At 43.1% G+C, this 19,360-nt stretch overlaps 2 protein-coding genes across 5 annotated transcripts; one reads left to right on the top strand and one right to left on the bottom strand.

The window, feature by feature from the left end:
* Position 1: 1 nt before the first annotated feature.
* KBTBD4 (kelch repeat and BTB domain containing 4) lies at positions 2-10,520 on the bottom strand. 3 transcript variants are annotated; one of them, XM_081855916.1, is made up of 4 exons: positions 10,346-10,520; positions 8,429-9,070; positions 3,666-3,772; positions 2-1,543 (listed from the first exon to the last, which is right to left on the bottom strand). In XM_081855916.1, exons 1-4 carry the CDS (start codon positions 10,362-10,364, stop codon positions 683-685), a joined length of 1,629 nt encoding a protein of 542 aa, XP_081712042.1. In that variant the 5' UTR covers positions 10,365-10,520; the 3' UTR covers positions 2-682. The 3 variants fall into 3 exon arrangements, with proteins under 3 accessions (XP_081712042.1, XP_081712044.1, XP_081712043.1); XM_081855918.1 differs by lacking the exon at positions 10,346-10,520 and adding an exon at positions 10,025-10,173; XM_081855917.1 differs by lacking the exon at positions 10,346-10,520 and adding an exon at positions 9,930-10,065.
* A 52-nt stretch (positions 10,521-10,572) lies between these two features.
* NDUFS3 (NADH:ubiquinone oxidoreductase core subunit S3) lies at positions 10,573-18,536 on the top strand. Of its 2 annotated transcripts, none has more exons than XM_081856444.1 (7): positions 10,573-10,728; positions 12,156-12,218; positions 12,706-12,803; positions 13,063-13,212; positions 14,445-14,570; positions 15,958-16,077; positions 18,263-18,536. In XM_081856444.1, exons 1-7 carry the CDS (start codon positions 10,686-10,688, stop codon positions 18,428-18,430), a joined length of 768 nt encoding a protein of 255 aa, XP_081712570.1. In that variant the 5' UTR covers positions 10,573-10,685; the 3' UTR covers positions 18,431-18,536. The 2 variants fall into 2 exon arrangements, with proteins under 2 accessions (XP_081712570.1, XP_081712571.1); XM_081856445.1 differs by lacking the exon at positions 10,573-10,728 and adding an exon at positions 11,055-11,147.
* Positions 18,537-19,360: the final 824 nt, after the last annotated feature.

Here is a 19,360-nt window from a genome sequence, read left to right as displayed (position 1 = left end):
GTTGTGTTGTTCCGGAAGGCCTTTATTGAGACTTGCACCCCAAGGATCTTACAGTATCAACAAATAGGTTTGACATGATTCTCCTCTTTTAACATGTCACAGAATGAGCCCTCTAAATGAGGGCAAGGGTCCAAGCTTTCTGTTTTTTGCCAGGTAGTAACACAGTCGGGGATAGCTGCCTCCTTTATTCCTAGTTCAATCATATCCAATGCATTGCTAATGTTACTTTCAGTACCTCTTGCTATATTTCTCCTTCGTAGCCCTGATAAAGGAGGGAGCCTTCACTTTTATCTGCTAGCTGCAGCTCTAAGGGATGTTTTGTACCTTGACAGATTGCTGCAGTAGATAGCCTGCAACATAAGACAGTACAAATACTTCATCTATTTTGCATAGGGCTTGTTGGTAAAGGGTTTAGGCCCAAGAAGCCTCTTAGCTGTGGGGTTCTGAGACACAAGAAGCTGACCAGCAGGGGACCACAGTGACAGCAGTAATCCAGACAGAATGCGGATGCCGCCTATGTGTGGCTACAATGCTGCTGCTTGTGAGCAGGAGTTGGAAGGTGGGGCAGGGAACTCTCTAAAGTATTGTGATCTTTCTCAAGGAGCTGGAGCTATGGGGTCTATACATCTCTGAGCTGTTTAAAGGAATGTCTTCGTTGTTCTGGCACTGAACCTTTCTTCCTTCATGCCAACACAAACTGCAAATTCGTGAGAAGCACCTTGAGGCCACTGGTGACAGTCACCACTGAAGTGGCTGGATTGAGTTTGAAGGTGTTGGCATCTCCCTTTTTGTAACGATCCCGGAAGATGTAGATGTTGCCATTACAACTAGCAATTTTCCAGAGAGATGGTACTGAGCTCCAGGCATCTGGCAAGCAGAGCCGCGTGAAGCTATCCAACAGAGGGTTATAGCACAGCAGCGAATCCCCCTCTGCTACAATGAACACCAGGTCCTTGTGCACAGCAGCATGCATGCGGCCTGCAAAGGGTAACACGTAAGGCTTTACATGACACTTCTCTGTATTGGTATCGTAACACTGGATAAGCCGAGAGGGCTTGGTAAAGAAATCAAGGTCATTCTCCTCCCCGCCTAACAAATAAATGACACCATTGAGATTTACACCTGTAGCCCCAGACACTGCAACTTCCAGCTGGCTAGTCTCTGTCCATACATTGTCTCTTACTCTGTAGTATATGATGGCATTTGAGAGGATGTCCTGCAGTGTCTTGCCCCCCAGTGAATAGATCGCATCCTTGCTGGGCACAGAAACCAGAGTGTGTTGTAGCCTGTCGCGGGGCAGGGGGGCACACCATTCCCAGTCTATCGTGGTGTTGTTGCATTTCCACATGCGCCGTGGAATGGATCCTCCAACAACATAGAGGTCACTACCATGCTTGCAAGCTGCAGTGATTTGGTGACACAAACTGTTCTGACCACTAACACTGATGGAGTCGTCATCTGCACAATGCAGTGAGACAGCAAGGGAATGTGTACGGGATGACTCCTTTCCAATCAGGTAGATATGAACGTTCTCTCCAATTTCCTAAACAATAAAACAAAATTTCATTAAAGTTGTGCATAGGTATGCATGCAGAAATTCAGTCAAGAGGAGGCCAATGAGAAGTGCAAAGAAATACCTACAGCAAATTAGCTTGGGGTTTCACAGCTCAAATTACTAGTAAGCTACAGTGGTACCTCACAAGACGAAATTATTTCGTTCTGCGAGTTTTTTCCTCTTGCGATTTTTTTCGTCTTGCGAAGCACGGATTTTGGAAAAGCTTCAAATATCACCAAAGTCTTCAAAAACCTCAAAAAAGGCTACCATACTGTGTGCTATGAGTTGCTCCTCGAAGTCAAGTCACAACTGCACCCCCTGAATGCAGGGTTTCAAGAAAAAGTAAACAAACTTGCAAGACGTTTTCGTCTTGCGAAGCAAGCCCTTCGGGAAATCCGTCTTGCGAAGCAACTCAAAAAACGAAAAACTCTTTCATCTTGTGAGTTTTTCGTCTTACGAGGCATTCGTCTTGTGAGGTACCACTGTATTCCACAATTACCACAATGTATTAGGCCACTGATAGCTGACATGCTGGGACTGAAGTCTTTTGTGACTCTTATTTTTTTCCATTTCATTTTATAACCATAATGTATATAGCTTTCCAGGCCAATGCTTGGCATGCAGAAAGCCTCTGGTTCAATCCCTAACATCCCCAAGTAGAGCTGGAAATTGACTTTTGTCTGAAATTTTTGAGACTTGCTGTCAATCATTACAGGCAACTACCTATATTACGAGCAAGATGAAAACTAGATAAATAGTTAAGAAACGCATGTGTGTGCAGAGGGGGTGAAATTGTTGTTTGTGTCTCCCTTCTGGGCCAGCATGGCTTGGTTTTCCAATCTGACGGGACTGGGATCCTTTTGGTAGAGAGAAGAGAGATCCCAGGGACACTTTCTCCACCCAGACCTTGTACCTTCCTGTTTAACAACTGAAAGAGGAGGGGTCTAGAACATAAAGGCTCTGACCACAGAGCAGTCATTACCTTTCTAAACTAATATAAAACTCGTGCACATTGCACCTATGAGAAAATCTGGAAGGCCTTTGTGAGGTGGTGCAGGAAAAGATGAGGACACATTGCATGCAAACATCAAAGTGGGTGTTCACTTTCCTTCAGGATGGTCTGGATTGGGGCTTGACACCTAATACTCCAAAAAGGCGAGTGGCAGCTCTCTCTTCTGTCTCAGGGAGGCAAGAATTGCATATCCTCACATCCTTGTATTATAAGGCGTTACTTGAAACTTCCCCTGGTATATCGTTTTTCTACCTGGGACTAAACAAGGCCCTCGCAAAATCACATTTCAAGTTTTATAACCATAACCTTAGAAGTGTCTGAGCCATAAGGTGGTTTTCTTGGTAGTTAATTGCCTCTGCTGTAAGGATTTCAGAGCAGAGAGCCATGTCATCTTGGAAAGAACTCTGTATCTTCCACTCAGATTCAATGGCTATGTAGCTTCTGGATCATGCTACCAGGAGTGCTTTGACTGCTGCCTTTAGCACTAATGCCCCTTGAGTTGACATCTGCAGGGCAGCAATGACCACCTGTTTTCACATTATCGAAGCGCTACAGGAGGAATACATTTGATTCTGCTGTGTTGTCTTTTGGCAGGAAGTTGCTTTGGCAAGTGGTGCCAAGGTAGGAGGTCCCTGCAGTGGCCTCCTGGCTATTGTTTTATATCCCAACCACAGATCCCGTCCTCTACTGCAGGAAAACAGAACACTGGACTTACAGTGATAAGTTCATTTTCTGAACCACCATAGTAGTGTATCCATGGTTGGGTGAAATGAAGTTATGATAGTGCAGTTGTTTCATGGGGTATTTTGTTTTCTTCTTGGGTTTGCCATGCAAACAGCTAGCTGTTGTACCTTCTGGAACTGAAAGGGCAGGGCTGATTCTGCCTAGTGGATCCAGTAGGAGAAGCAACCCATCAGTGGATCCTCCTCTACCCCCTGTTGAAAATGAACTTACAATTCTATTATCACATCAGACTGATTGCCACTGCTTACATCACTCTAGTGTCAAGGGCAGCCCACGTTTCTAACAAACCTTTCTACACTGATTACAGTTAAGGGAGACAGGCTGAAACACTGAGTAGACTGCTTTGTCATATACCTTTAAACTTGATCGCAGTATGTCTGAGAAACCTGCACGCTCTTCTTTATTGAAGCCAATCCAGGTTTCTATGGCAGCTGCTGGATTCTGTGAACATGGAACCCCATCTGTATGGTTGCAGATTAAAAAAACATGTTTAAAGTATAAAATTTTCGTGGCATGGGCATAGCAAGTACAGTATTCCTTTTTCCCCCCAAACACATACCAGGTTTAGCTGGTATAAACAAGAGCAGGAGCCCTTGCATGTTAGCATTCCTATTCTACAGAAGCAGCAAAAATATTTCCTGCCCAAGGCTATCGACTTAATGAATTTGTTATCTGGTAACCATAGCCTCAGCATTATTAACAGGACTAGACTACATTCTCTGCTTGCCACAGATAAACAGCTAGGCCTTCATTTTGTCCTGCTTAATTTTGGAAGGTTTTTTATATTTCCTTGTCATATGTCTCACAAAGAACAACATCTAAGAAGTGATGTTGCAACAGACATGAATTTTGTTGTCATTTTAGAAAATCTATTCACTAGAACATTTTGTATAATTTTGGGTGACGGTATTGTGTACAAAGAAACTTTTAACCACGTTACAAATCCTGACATGTTTTAAGCTACTGCATTGCTCAGGGATACTGGAAATAATTTTAAATATTCAGTGCTTTCAGTACAATGATGTAAGTCCAGTCAAATACAGTTCCACTGCCTGATTCAATTAAGTAGTCTGCTTCCTGCTCTTCAGGGTAGCAGGCCTTTGGTTCTGTGGGAAAGCTGGTTCTTGGTTAATCCCATTACTAGTAATAAGATCAGTGGCTGTAGAAACCAGCAGAAGTTAATAGGGATTTCAGTTGAAAAAGTGGGTCAGTAGGCCAAACAACAGATAAATCTTAAACTTTATTCAGTATTAATACTGGCCATTAAGCTTGCTTTTTTCTGAGTTTCCTCTAGCTCTGAGTTCTGGCATTAGCTGTTGCTTAAAGGGAAACTACATACATCATGCGCCATCCTGGGCCTTTTTGGGAGGAAGGATGGGATATAAATTGAATAAATATTTAAGACTAAGCAATGTATTGTCTCAGTTCAAATTTTTAATAAACTTTGTAATATAACTATCATGTTACAAATCATAACTAATGATGACCCTTGCAACGGAGTATGTAACTGGAGTACATAACTGCATAGAATATTTGAGTTGTGTGCCAAGAGGTCTTCAGTCTCTAAATCAATTTCAATCTAGTACGTAATTATTCAGGAAGTAAGGTCCAATCCCTTTCTAGGTTCTTCAGCACACTGTTCCTCCACCCTCTGATGTAACAAATTCCAAATAAAGTAAACCCAAACGAACTGCAAAAGTAGATATGCAGGTAGAATGCCAGCAGAGGTGGGGGGTGGGTGCTTTCCAGTGTATTACACAATTTGTCACGTGCACCATCTATGTTGCCGTTTAGTCGTGTCCGACTCTTCGTGACCCCATGGACCAGAGCACACCAGCCATCTATGTCATGGGTAGGCAAACTAAGGCCCGGGGGGCGGATCCGGCCCAATCGCCTAAATCTGGCCCACAGACAGTCCGGGAATCAGCGTGTTTTTACATGAGTAGAATGTGTCCTTTTATTTAAAATGCATCTCTGGGTTATTTGTGGGGCATAGGAATTTGTTCATTCCCCCCCCCCACGCAAAAAAATATAGTCCGGCCCCCCACAAGGTCTGAGGGACAGCGGACTGGCCCTCTGCTGAAAGTTTGCTGACCCCTGTATGTGGTGTAAAAAATTGGGTTTGTCCTTGATGCAATGAGCTCCCAGGGAACAGATTCATTCCCTTGAGGCCAAAGTGGCTGACCAAGAGAGGCTGAGAAAGGAAGAGAGTTTGGTGGACATAGCTTTTGTCACGCTCCAAGGATGACAGCTCCTTTGCTGTCATGGAAAGGAGGATGCTACTCCTTGGGAGTTGTTTAAAATCACAATATTAGATGCTCAGATTAAAAAAAGGTCCCACCAGAGCCAAGAGGATGCCCACTTGGTTAACACGCAAGTGTTATAAAATGGAAGCCTTGTTCAAATTAGGAGAGCAAAAAAGGGAACACAAACTTTGGCAAAAGAAATGCAAGTGGACGAAAAGTGATGCAAAAAAAAAGAAATTGAGGAGCACATTGCTAAAAACAAAAAACCAACAGCAAGAAGTTCTGTAGCGACATTAATAGCAGAAAACCAGATAGGATGTGGCTGGACCTTTAGATGACGAAGACAGCCAGAAGTGGTTGCCATAGGAAACCGGACATTTATCCTAACTATTGGTGGATCTGGGAATTTCCCTTTCAATGCTAATTCTACCAGAGCTGCAGCCTACAAATTTCATATTTATTCAATTCCTCACAAAGATATACTGACATATGATTTGTCTTCTTGCATGACCACCCAGCGCTGCATACAATTCGCCCTCCCTCAGCCAAACGTATTAGGTGATGTTGGCTTCCCCTGACATGTTTCCACAGACCTGGCTAAACATATAGGGAAGGATGCAAGTAACTTGTTTTGTCAGTGCGAGGAATTCCACTTGTGCAATGGAACTTCCACTGTGTGCCCCCTAAATCTGTTCTGGGTTTTTCTCTAGCCCTCTGCAGCTGATTTGGGGAGGGTGCAGGGTGCGCGTGGGGGAGAGGAGAATTCTGTTGCACAAGCAGAAATTCTTGCGCTGACAGAACAAGTTCACTGCATTCTGTCCACAAATGCTTCCATTGAACAATTTTGCGATAGTAAAAATAAAGAGTAGAAGAAAAGGGGTACACCCTTACTACGTAAGAGCTGTGTATTAGATGCATGAAGTGAAATATTTTTATAACATTAGTAACAAAAAAGGTATTTGTGGTTATCAGGGTTGAACTATGTTAAACTCAAATGTGAAACACATTAAAATTAAGAATTTGAGATTTAACAGTATACTGTATAGCATTACTGACGAACACATGGCTACTGTAAAATCTATCTCCAGAAGGAGCTATTTTATTTTGACAAAATGTAATATATTGCTTGACTGTAACAAAACCTCTTAAGCAGCTAGAAAACAAAACACTTTGAACTACATTTTACAGCTTATCAAAACATACTCCTAGGTAACATGAATCAAGATGTAGGTGGTTCTTTCAACAGCAAGCAAAATGGATTTCTGCTATTCCTAGAGATAGCGGACTAAAAAAAGAGCTCCCTCAAGAGAGAATAACAGAGCAGAGCTCTAAGGGTCCATTTCATGTTCTCCACAACAGAAAAGCACACAACCACCAAGCAGAGTTGCTAGGTCTTAATCCAGAGATTGAGGGGAAGGGGTAATTAGAGCTGTGGGTTATAAACAGCTTTCATAACCTCGGTGCTGTGGTGTTTCTGAAGGTGTAAATGATAGGCAAGACATAGCAAGCAATCTTGCATTCTAGGCCTAGTGGCTTCACAGCAAGATGCTTGCTTGGCATTGGTGATTATGGGTTTGCCCTGCTTGAACCAACAGAAGTCAATGTCTAGAGCTCTGCTAACCCCCATAGGCAGATAACCCATAAACTACAACAAGGCCCAACAAAAAGCAATAAAGCAATTAAACAGCAGGAATAAAATATATATGAGACAGAAAGACAGAAAAGTAGTATAGTAGTATAGTCCAGCTACTAAAAGCCAAAAGCCCTTTTAAATGGAAAGAGCTTTGCACTGCAGCAGATGGTCAAGGAAAGGACAATATCAACATCCTTCGGCAGGGAGTTCCAACAAAAACCCTTCCCCTTCATTCCAAGCAAATGAATGTAGAACCAACAAAAGACCTCTGCAGAGCATTTGAATGCATGGGTAAGCTAATACAGGAAAAATTTATCCTGTTCCCAAACCATATAAGGATTTAAGATCATAACTAGTGGTTCTACTTCGGTGGATACTGCCCCCTAGTTCTAGTTTGGATATACTACTGGCTATTACAGTGGAACGTCAAGTTACATACGCTTCAGGTTACATACGCTTCAGGTTACAGACTCCGCTAACCCAGAAATAGTACCTTGGGTTAAGAACTTTGCTTCAGGATGAGAACAGAAATCGTGCTCTGGCGGCACGGCGGCCCCATTAGCTAAAGTGGTGCTTCAGGTTAAGAACAGTTTCAGGTTAAGAACGGACCTCCGGAACGAATTAAGTACTTAACCCGAGGTACCACTGTATTTAGTTGAAGCTTCAGTTTACTAGCTGCCGTCCAGCCCATTTCTATTAATGATTTCTATTTCTATTAAAACTGCTAGTTTCCCTGGAATGTGATGAATGAGTAGGATGTAATCTGCACACTGATTGCATAGACCTCCAAATCTCCGTATCACCACTCCTAGTGGTTTCATGTAGATACTAAACAACATGGGTATAGAAATGTTTAAAAAGAATTACAATTGGGGAAGGGGGGGACAGAACAGAGCCCAGTGGAACTTCATAAGCAAGAGAGATGAGAAGGAGGCCCCCAGTACCACCTTAAAAAACTGTTACTCCAGGAAAGACTGGAATTTGTTTTAAAAGTGCTTCCAAGTCTCATCTTCACTAAACCTGAAATACCTGAAATACCACAAGTTATTGTAGCAAAAGCCTCTGAGAGGTGCAGCAGATCCAACAGGAAGGTGCTCCTGTCCACTTTAGAGCCATGTACCAGGGCAATCAAAGGCATCGGATTCAAAACTAGGTCTGAAACTGAAATGCCGTGATACTAATCCGTATCTCTCAGAAAGGCCTTAGTAACCACAGGTCTCAGTAACCATTCTACCTACCTGAGACAATATCTGTCAGGAGACGGAGAGGAAGGTGCAGAAACTCCTCAGTTTCTTGAAGTTGTGATAAGTATGACTTGGCACAGTGCTTGGCAGCCGTATAGAGCTCCACATCACTGTGCTGATCAGCCAACCACATAATTTGCAAACAGTTTTTCACTTGCACTGTTCGAGCCAAGAAACGGGAGCATTCCTCAAAGAGGGCAGTTAGTTGGTACATATCTGCTACTTCGTAAGTCTCCTGCAAATCTTCTGCCCTCAACTTTACAGTTCCATAATAAATGTAGTCCACAAGGAGCTGAAAGACACTCTCACTAACATCTTGTAACTCAATCACCCGGTTATGTGCCTCCTTCAGATTGGAAGTGAACATAGAACGAAAGAAGCAGCTCTGAGCTGAGAGAACTAGGCGGTGCAGTTGGAATTCTTTGCCTTCTACAGAGATGGTGACATCTGCAAAGAGCTCATCCTCTAAGCACAACTTCATAATTCCTTGGGCCACACGGCCTGAATGAGAACGGTCAGTGAAAGTGTAATTTACAAAGTAGTTCTCAGTTAAGGAATTTCCAGTTTCCTCTGTTGAGGAACCTCCAGTCTCCTCCAGTGAGTCCATGTTGCCGCTTAGATCTGACCTCCAGTAATCTGAAATACAACAGACATTGGAGATTCTTTTATCACAGACTTGCGCTGTACTGTATCTCAACTAAAGCAAACAAATCTAAAAAAGGAAAGGAAAAAGAAATGCTACAGGTAAGGAACACATGTCCTATCATGTAGAAATAGCAGCCAAAAGATTGTGTGCACCAAAAGTTACTTCCTTGTGTACCAGTGTTTTGTATCCAAGTAACACCATAACAGGATCAAGTCATTTATGTAGTATGTGACATAGTGCACCATATTTACAAGAACTCAAAAGTTAGACCAATCCTTAAATGGTGGGTAATCTCAGATTACAAGACTTTGTAGAGTATGAGGAACATACTAGGAATACCCCAGTATGAGTCAATGGAACCTGGCTAACCTGAAGAGAAGTACTCTTAACAAGGGTTCCTTGTTCCCATGAACTGCAGGAAGTTTGTTGTTTTTAAAACTATCCCCAAAATACTGTACAGATATCACCAGAACACTAAAAAGCTCTGAAGCCTTTTGTGCTCTGCCTACAGGGTGAGCGCATTACAACCTCAATATATGAAGAATGACATATGTGCATTTTGAAAGACGTATATACAAGTTGAACACTGACATCGGGAAGTTTGTGATGGGTTGGGTTTGACTGCCGTGCATACACCATCTTTAAAAAGGTACGTTTGGTTTCTATAGTGCACGAAGCAGCCCTAAAGACCACCGAGGCAGATGGAAGGGGAAAGCTGACCATTGGACAGATCAAAAACAAGGCAGAGCAATTTTTCATGAGGCTACTCAGAAGTGAGACCCCTAGAGTTCAATAAGACCTAGACCAAGCAATGTACTCTATAGCAATGAAGCCTCAGTCTAAATTTGCCTGCGGTTGTTTCGGTATCTGCTTTAAAGCAGCTAGGGCTCAATGAGCTGCCAGGGACGGTATCTGGAAACAGGTCTCTCGATGCTTTTGCTCACTGGGCGGAGGCGCCCAGTCCCAACATCGTGACGAACAGAACTTGAACGGAGATCCCGGGCGATTCTGCACCGAGTGCGGCGACGCCGAGCTCTCGAGCGAGCCCAGCCCTTCACGGGGCCGGGGCGCGAAGGGCCTCTCGCTCTCGAGCCGGGCCCTGAGGCGCCTCGTTGGAAGGCGGCTCCGGCGCCGCCGCCTCCCGGCGTCCGGGTGCACCGCCCCACCCCTTGGCGGACGGCAACCGAACCTTCCCGCCCCCGCAACGGGCAGGGCTGAGCCCCGAGGAGAGAAGCGCCCCGGCCTCGGCGGGCGGCCGCTCTTACTTGAGGCGCCTCCCTTCATTCCGCCGGCTCGGAACTTCGCCCCGGGAATGGCTCAGGGGGACACCAGAAGGGGCTGCACTTCCCGACGCCGCTCTTTTAAGCGCTCCCGGAAGCTGGCCGATCACCCGATCCGCCCGCGCGCGCCTCTGACTTCCGGATCATTTCGTCCCGCCCCGCTCGCGCGGATTGGTTTTCCGGTGGCGGAAGCTTGCGCGAGCGGGACGCAGCGCTTTCTGGTACGTCGGACCAATAGGAGAGAGCGCTCGATGGCGCGCGTGCGCCTTACGAGTTCGCTCGGTGTCCTTGTCAGGCTCCGGCTGCGGACCCTGAGCAGGCAAAGATGTTAGCGGCCGCGCTAGGGCTGGCTCGGGCCGGCCTGAGAGGTGAGCCTGCGACTTGGCGGGGTCTGTTGGGAGGAGGAGACTGAGGGCTTCCCGTCTGGAGGGGCTGTGGCCGTTGCTGGCGAGGGTACGCTTGGTGGGTTGTCTGCAGAGGGCATAGCCTCCTTTCGTCCCTCCTTCCTAAAGGATCCTGGGAGCTGTAGTTCCGTCAGGAGGGGGCCGGGCTCTGCAGCGCTGTTCTCAGCTCTCTCGCAAAACCACAGTTCCCAGAATGCTCTTGAGGGCGCCATGATGGGTAAAGAGATGCAAAACAGTTGGCATTCTGTCCACCGATTCACCGCCTCCTGCTGTCTTCGCCGCCACCGCACACTTTGCTCCTCGAAATCCTGGTTTGGCTTATGCCAAATAAATGGACAAACCACAAAACGAGCGCACGCTTCAGTACTTACCGAGCTAGATGGGTCAGTTATCGGTCTTGGCCCGAGGCAGTTCCTTGCTGGCTTTTTGGTTTTAAACTTTTCAACAGCATCTGGAGGGACACTGGTAACTGCAGTTGATCCCTGTTTTTTAAAACAGTTCTCAGTGTGAGTTCACAGTGCAGTCCTTGGTTTACTACAAGTGTAAGGAGAACCCTGCTGGATCAGCCCATAGCCCCAGCTATAGTTCAGCATCCTGGTCTCACAGTGGTCAGCCAAATGGCTATAGAAACCCTGCAAGCATCCGACACCACTTGCAGTTCCCAGTAATTAGTGCTCCACTTAAAAAAAAGTTCACGGAAGAGATCTATATGAAATCCACACATGCTGTCATCACACAATAAAATCTATACACACACAAAAATGGTTTTTAAACCATTTTAAAATAATTCTTAAGGGTGGTATAAAAATATAAGAAATAAAAATAAAATAAGATATTTCCATTTATTATATTTTTACACCACCCTTAATCAAAAGATCTTATGTATAGATGTTAGTAAAATGTGGAGCAGGCCTGATATAGGTGTTTCTAAGTATTATTTTGGGCCCTGGGTTTGTGTATCCTAGTCAGCAGCTTCCTGCTGAGCAGAGCAGTAGACTTCAGTCTTTTCAGACCTAGGAACCACTTTTAACTCAAACAGTTATTTGGGGACCCATTTCTTAACCTTTTGCTATATATTTGCATGGTGGTAATGCTCCTATTGCAATAGACTTCAGATTAGTCCACCAGTTGAAGACCAGTGCTGTAGATGCTATGTTTCAGCACTCCATTCTAAACTAGATTATCTTGACTGCAGTCCCTCACAATTGGTCTGCTTAAATACCATTAATACCATGTTTATTACCGCTTGCAGAAATGTATATTAATGTACCATCTTGCTTTAATTATTTCTACATTTTTATGGTATATTTGAAGCTACTTCTTTGTGGAGATCAGTAGATGCTATGGCTGTAAATAATGGCAATTTAACACTTTCCCCACTCCCTTTATAGTTACTGGACGATCTGCAATGCTGCTGCAAGCTCGGTTTGAAGGGAATACTGCTGTGACTCAACGTAAGTCTGACTTGCTTAGTGTTTGATCAACTTATCCTTTACTTTGCATTACAATAAGTACAGTTTTGTTAAGTGAAAACTATGTACCACCTGATTGTGTTAAAAAGGACATGTGCAAAGAACTTCATCTCATTCATTCTTAAGTTCCTGGTAAACTTAATATTTATAGAAGCTCTCTGATTTCTGAGACAATGTTATCTGTTTTGTGGACACTGAATGCTTACTAGGCATTATATTATCTGTCAGGCGTGCACTAATCTGCTATAGACCTTGAATAATTACGTTTCCTATACTGCTGATTGCCCCGCCCCCAAAGAACCCCCAACACAGCAGAAAATTTAATGGTACAATAGGTATATCTGACCATGTTGACCAGTGTTGAACTGCTCCCATCCCTGTGGTAGCAGTTGGAATAACATTGAGTTGGCTTTGGCTATGAGCTGGTGCTGTTCTTTTGAGAATTCACCACTGTAAACTTTCTTTTCAGCTACTGTTAGACCAAAGGATGAAGTGACACAAAAGCAGCTGTGTGCTTTTGGAGAATATGTGGCTGAAATTCTGCCCAAGTATGTTCAACAAGTCCAGGTGGGTTCCATCAACTCTCTTGAAACTGTAATAGGTAGTACTAAGCCTTTTCTGAAAGCTAATGAGTGCTACAAGCAGCTGGAAAGGTATACAATTGTTCCTTGGTCTGCTGTTATTCAGCCTAAACTGCTTACAGTTTTCAACACATCTATTTGGAAGTCATTTCATTGGTTTTAATGAGATTTCTATCTAAGTATGTGTGCTTAGAATTTGGATGAAGTTGATCCATACAAAATTTTACTATTGCTCATTTTAACAGGTGACATGTTTCAACGAGCTAGAAATCTTAATTCATCCAGATGGGATCATTCCAGTTTTGACCTTTCTTAAAGATCACACCAACGCCCAGTTCAAAAACTTAGCTGATCTGACGGCAATCGATGTTCCATCTCGACAGAACCGCTTTGAGGTAGGAGCTGCTCTTCAAGCTATGCTACAAAGTAGATTCTAAGGAAGACATAGACTTCCAAAAAAATTCACATGGCTAAACAAGAATGTGAGAGGATCCTAGTTTCCCCCCATGTTGGTGCGCCAGCCCTCAGTTTTGCTGACTGCCTTGGCTTTATGCTCACTGACTACTAGTATATTACTTCTGGGTTACTTTCTCAGTTTTTGTTCTGCTGATCTATGTAGTCGCTGATCTAGAAATGGTGGTTGTGCTTAACAGTGTGATGTTAGTGACATTTGTTTTGGGAGAGAATTCTGTTGCTTAAACAGTTAATTGACCTGCTTAGTCAGCAAGCAGAGTCTTGGGAAGCACCAGCACCTTTTTCCAGAAGTGGATACTTATAAATATACAGTGGTACCTTGGGTTACATATGCTTCAGGTTACAGACTCCGCTAACCCAGAAATAGTACCTCCGGTTAAGAACTTTGCTTCAGGATGAGAACAGAAATCGTGCTCTGGCGGTGTGGCGGCAGCAGGAGGCCCCATTAGCTAAAGTGGTGCTTCAGGTTAAGAACAGTTTCAGGTTAAGAACAGACCTCCGGAATGAATTAGGTATTTAACCCGAGGTACCACTGTGCCTGAAAATATATTAGTTTGACAGAAGGGAAGCTATAATTTGCTTGTGGGACCCTCTTAGTAACAGCAGCTGACAGCTCTGTACAGTCCAACAGAGTTATAACATCTTTGTTCTTTGCCTCAACCATGTTGAAATATTCACACATATATAAATGTCTTCATAGATTGACCTAAATATAGCAATTCAAATTCTTCTCTAGCTCAAATTAGTTTAAATTGTGTTTCATCAGTGTAATACAATATCTGACTGAACAAAATGTATTTAAATTTGTATCACATTTCATCTATGTTGTGGGTTTGTAGTATTTCTGGCCACAGTGCTGCAAACTTTGACAGATGGGTTCTTAAGAAATCTGTAAATCTTGGGTATAAACCAGAGATATATGATCATTATCAGAAGTAGCCATTTCTTCATGTATAGACAAGACCTTTTGTTGCATATACTGTTAGCTTTGGAAATCATCTCACCATTAAGGAATTTTTTTTTTTAAAAAATTCCCTGTGTCTATTTTTATGTGGCTATACTATAATTATACATGCTATCCTTTTTTGTGATGTCGCAATCTGATAATGTGTACTAATACATGACAATGCTGTTTTTTACCTTTTCCTTTTAGATTGTCTATAATCTCTTATCCATAGCCTATAATTCCCGGATTCGTGTGAAAACATATACTGACGAATTGACACCCATTGAATCAGCAGTCCCAGTGCACCAAGCAGCAAACTGGTATGAAAGAGAGGTAAGCTGCAAGGTGGTTGACATTTGAGAAGAGGTTACAGATCTGGGATGTTTTCTTGGAAGAAGAGAGAGCCCACTGTTTAATTTGAGTTGAACAGTCACTGTGGCCCAGGTTGCCCTAAAGGGCCTGGTGCTGCTTGCAGTTTTCTGTGTGCACATTCCTTTTCTGCAGACATCACATTCTGTCCCTTTTGGCTCAATGGCCCTTTAGGTGTTGATCAGTAATCACTCCTTCCCAATGACATGATCTCAATTCTATAGGCCTTAAGGTCCTGGATAACTTCTGTTTGGCATTATTTGAAGAGTGTTGCCATTTCTGGACAATTGAAACCACTTAGATGTTTTATTACAACCAAGCAGCATCTAAATTATGTAAAATAGTAGAGTTCAAGCAAGTGATTGATGTATTTTTAAATCTTCAGCATTTATACAATTGAATCTCACTTGCTGCCTTGCCTATGAGGTGTCTCAGCCAGCTAGCAATGAGCGCCTGATGCTTTGTATTTGTGAGGTAAAAAAACTGCTCATATAAATCAGTCCAAGCTAGGTTTCAAAACTGCTATAAGTTGTAAAAGGCAAAAAAATTATACAATCTGAGGAGAAGCCAGGGAGAAACTTTGGAAGAATGATTTGAAGTTTACTGAAAGAAAACTATATGAAAATGATCCATAGATGGTATCTAACTCTGTGTAGATTGGCTAAACTGTATAATGTAGAATTGGATTTGTGTTGGAAATGTAAAGAAGTAGAAGGAACTTTATTTCATATGTGGTGGGCATGCAAAAATGTAAAAGAATATTGGGAAATGATATATAATGAGATGAAAAAAATGTTCAAAACAACATTCCAGGGGAAAAAAACCAGAGGCATTTTTGTCAGGAATTATTAAGACAGAGGTTCCTAGGAGTCAGAAAAAAATATTCAATTATGCAACAACAGTGGCTTGGATCTTACTCGCCCAAAAATGGAAAGTGAGGGATGTCCCCAGCAAGGAGGAGTGGCAACTTAAGCTGTTAGAATATGCAGAGTTAGTGGGTCTAACAAGTAGAATAAGAGAATAAAAAGAACAAGTATTCAAGGAGGAGTTGGAAATTTTTGTCGGGCATATTGAAAATAATTGTGAACAATTGAAAACGGTTTCAGTACTAAAGTAAATTCAACAGTATGATAAATATTGAAGTGATATAAGATAGGAAAATAGAATTAGATGGATATATCAAAATATGGAGGAATGGTGGGAAAGTTAAATGATCCTTGGAAGGGGAGGGAAGTCAATAAATGTATGGTATAATAAAATATGTTTAATTTGCAATGTAAAATTTGAATATATATATATGACCAAAATTGATATACCTTGCTGTTTCTTTACTTGATTCCCATATTCATAGGTTTGGGATATGTATGGAGTGTTCTTTGCTAACCACCCTGATCTGAGGCGAATCCTCACAGACTACGGATTTGAGGGTCATCCCTTCCGGAAGGACTTCCCTCTTTCTGGATATGTGGAGGTATGAGCATTTGGAAAAGCTAGACTCAATTGCAGAATCCTTCCAGAGGCCTCCAGCTGTTTTTGAACTACAATTCCCATCATCCCTGACCACTGGTCTTGCTAGCTAGGGATGATGGGAATTGTAGGCCAAAAACATCTGGAGGCCCAAGGTTGGGAAACACTGGCATAGTGGTTCAAGTGTTGGACTAGGACCTGGAAGAGAGAGAGCATGGTTTGAACCAGCCTGGAAGCTCAAGGAGGTCCTGTAGGCCAGTCAGCAGCTCTCAGCCTAATTCTCCTCACAGGGTTGTGGCAAGGATATAATAGGGAAGGGGAGAAGCGTGTATGAGCTCTGTTGCTGAAAGGTGGGATATAAATGTAATATTAAATGAACATCAAACCCTATAACTGAGTTAGATTGAAATCTTATTCTGCTGTAGAGGCAACAGAAAATGTAAGAAAAGGGCAAGGAAGCTCACCTGTTTGTCCATATCTTCTCTTCTCTGATATTTGTTCATTAGCCTCCTTAGGGCAATGGTTTTGCTGTTGTATGTTGGTCTGTGAGTTGCTATTTTGCATGGATGAAGTCATGTCCTGGATGTGGGAGGAACTTCATCCTCAGAAGGGACATTGAATCCGCTGGCAGTGCTTTTGATTAGGGAGGGAGGGTGGGTGGGTTAACCCTTTCCTCCTGTTCTCCTGCCCTGTGACCAAAAGTCCATGCATTAAGCACCCTTTGAGACATGCCTTTGATGCTACATAATATAATGTCCTGAGAATCCTACACTTTATGACTTTTGGGCCCACAAATCAAAAGGCTGTACTTCCACTTGAGAAGCTTTAGCACAGGAATACGCAAACTCGGCCCTCCAGATGTTTTGGGACTACAACTCCCATCATCCCTGACCACTGGTCCTGTTAGCTAGGCATGATGGGAGTTGTAGTCCCAAAACATCTGGAGGGCTGAGTTTGCCTATGCTTGCTTTAGCATGAATCCAACAGTACTCCTGCTCTAAGAGCTTCTACCCTTTACTATTTATTTTTTTAGTTGCCCCTAGATTACTCTAATTTTACCCCCAGAGTAACTCTTGTCTGATCCTGTGTTGTGCTAGAGATGGACTAGAGGTGGAACACAACTGGTTATGCCAAGCACCTGCTCACAGCAGAAACACAATCTGACACTTGGCCTACATACCTGAGCATATAGCAGTTTTTCCTAATCAAGAGGCCAGTCAGGAGGGATTGTACTGTGGGGTAGCCCAGCTGAGTCTCCAGCCCTTAAATGCAATACAACTTCCAGGCTATACTCCATAGCACAGAATTTGGGGTTAAAGATCTTGGGTATGATAGTCCCTGAAGCAGGACTGTAACCCAATTAATCAACTAAACTTCATCACCTTCATTAAAAGAATTTAATTCTGTAGATTTTAATTTTGCATATGATATATCTGAATCAATAATAGTGCTGATGTTCCATTCACATAACAGATTTCTGCTTACGCAACAGACCTTTCCCCTTCTCTCCTGTTCTCTGTGCCTCCCAGCATCCCCTCAGTCTGTTGCAGAGGGTTGAGGGAACCCAACAGAGAAAGAACTTTTTAGCTCTCTGCCTTGCGGGCCTTCAGTTTGATGTTAGGTGGCTGGCTGCCAAGCATTTAAACCTGCAATCACACGAGTTAAATATGTGCAAGTTGTGAGTCAGCTATACAGTGGTACCTTGGGTTAAGTACTTAATTTGTTCCGGAGGTCTGTTCTTAACCTGAAACTGTTCTTAACCTGAAGCACCACTTTAGCTAATGGGGCCTCCTGCTGCTGCCGCGCCGCCGGAGCACGATTTCTGTTCTTATCCTGAAGCAAAGTTCTTAACCTGAAGCACTATTTCTGGGTTAGCGGAGTCTGTAACCTGAAGTGTATGTAACCCGAGGTACCACTGTAATGTGAAGCTGCAAATGTAGACTGGATAAAGAAGCAGAGAAGTAGAGTTCATAAAAACATAGATAAACTTCCTTCCAGGTGACAGTAAGGATTTGGAGATACTGCTTTTATTGCCTAAGTGGAAAATTTAACTAACTGGAAAATATACTGTTGATCTATACTAAGCAACCTACAAACAAGGAGGAAGCTTAATTCTAAAATTCCAGATATGTTTTTGTAGTTGACCGCCATCACAATTGCTCATCTTAATGCCTTTTCTCCTCCTTCAGGTCAGGTATGATGATGAGGTGAAGCGAGTGGTGGCAGAGCCTGTGGAGCTGTCTCAGGAGTTCCGCAAATTTGATCTGAACAGTCCCTGGGAGACTTTCCCTGCCTATCGCGAGGCTCCGCAAACCATCAAGATAGAGGCAGGAGAGAAGAAAGGAGATGAGAAATAGCATCAGGAAGGAAGGAGAGGAAGCCAGAGACATCCTTGTGTCACCACCTTCCTGTTTGATCTAAGTATTTATATATATTAAATATCAATAAAAAAACTTGACATAAGGTTTTTTGTCTGTCTGATATGTGCGGGAAATGCAGCTTTCAGACTGGCTATGAAATATGCATAAGGTATACCTCAGACTGGCTATGAAATATGCATAAGGTATACCTTAATATCCAGAAGATTGGAGCAGGGTTCAAGGTATACAAAGGAGCTGCAGGGAAGAGTACAAAGAACTGGGAAGGTCGTGTTTTTGTTTTAAAAAGAGCACTATGAGAACAGTAGACTCTGCTTCCCTTCAGGAAAGAAACAAAAACCTCAAGAAAGAAGCAGATATCCCATGCTTTATGACCATCAACTATTTGCAAGCACAGACCCTCAATTGCCCAGAGACACTGCAGGCACCAAATTCCAGCCTTGCTTTTTCACTTTTAGTAAAAGGGTGCATCCTAGAATTATTGAGTACTCTGTGTAGCTGGAAAACTGATTTTTTGTTGTTGAAACAAGCAAAACGGGCCGCATCCAACTGCTAGTGCTTCCATGTGCACAGTGGAACTTCCCTTCCTCTCCCCTTTTGCCCCCCCCCCAATATTCAGAAAGACCCTCAAGTCGATTTTGAGGCTATGGGGGAGCAGAGAGTAAGGAGAAGTCCCATGGAACTCTGCACACAAAGTCCATTGGATTGTTAAGCCTATTTGTGTGTCTTCAAACAAGCTGTGGTCACGCAGCTGCTGTTGGAGGACACTGGCAGCAGTGGCTGCGGGTTATTGATAAATTTTCTAGGCCATGAAGTTGGATACATTTTATTAATGTCTCTATCGGCCAATTCATTTGTGACCCCCCACCCCAATATGCTGCAGTAAATGTGACCGCAAGCATATGGCTT

Source organism: Podarcis erhardii, assembly GCF_964252035.2.
Source record: "Podarcis erhardii genome assembly, chromosome: 1".
NCBI classification, from domain to species: domain Eukaryota; kingdom Metazoa; phylum Chordata; class Lepidosauria; order Squamata; family Lacertidae; genus Podarcis; species Podarcis erhardii.
This window is presented reverse-complemented; position numbering and strand designations above follow the sequence as displayed.

Coding starts and splice junctions, on each gene's coding strand:
- KBTBD4 (XM_081855916.1), bottom strand. Junction 3,773..8,428: donor CCTGACAGATATTGTCTCAG/GTAGGTAGAATG, acceptor GCAACCATACAG/ATGGGGTTCCATGTTCACAG. Junction 1,544..3,665: donor TACTGCGATCAAGTTTAAAG/GTATATGACAAA, acceptor TTTATTGTTTAG/GAAATTGGAGAGAACGTTCA.
- NDUFS3 (XM_081856444.1), top strand. CDS start 10,686: ATGTTAGCGGCCGCGCTAGGGCTGGCTCGGGCCGGCCTGAGAG. Junction 13,213..14,444: donor CTCGACAGAACCGCTTTGAG/GTAGGAGCTGCT, acceptor TTTTCCTTTTAG/ATTGTCTATAATCTCTTATC. Junction 14,571..15,957: donor CAAACTGGTATGAAAGAGAG/GTAAGCTGCAAG, acceptor CCATATTCATAG/GTTTGGGATATGTATGGAGT.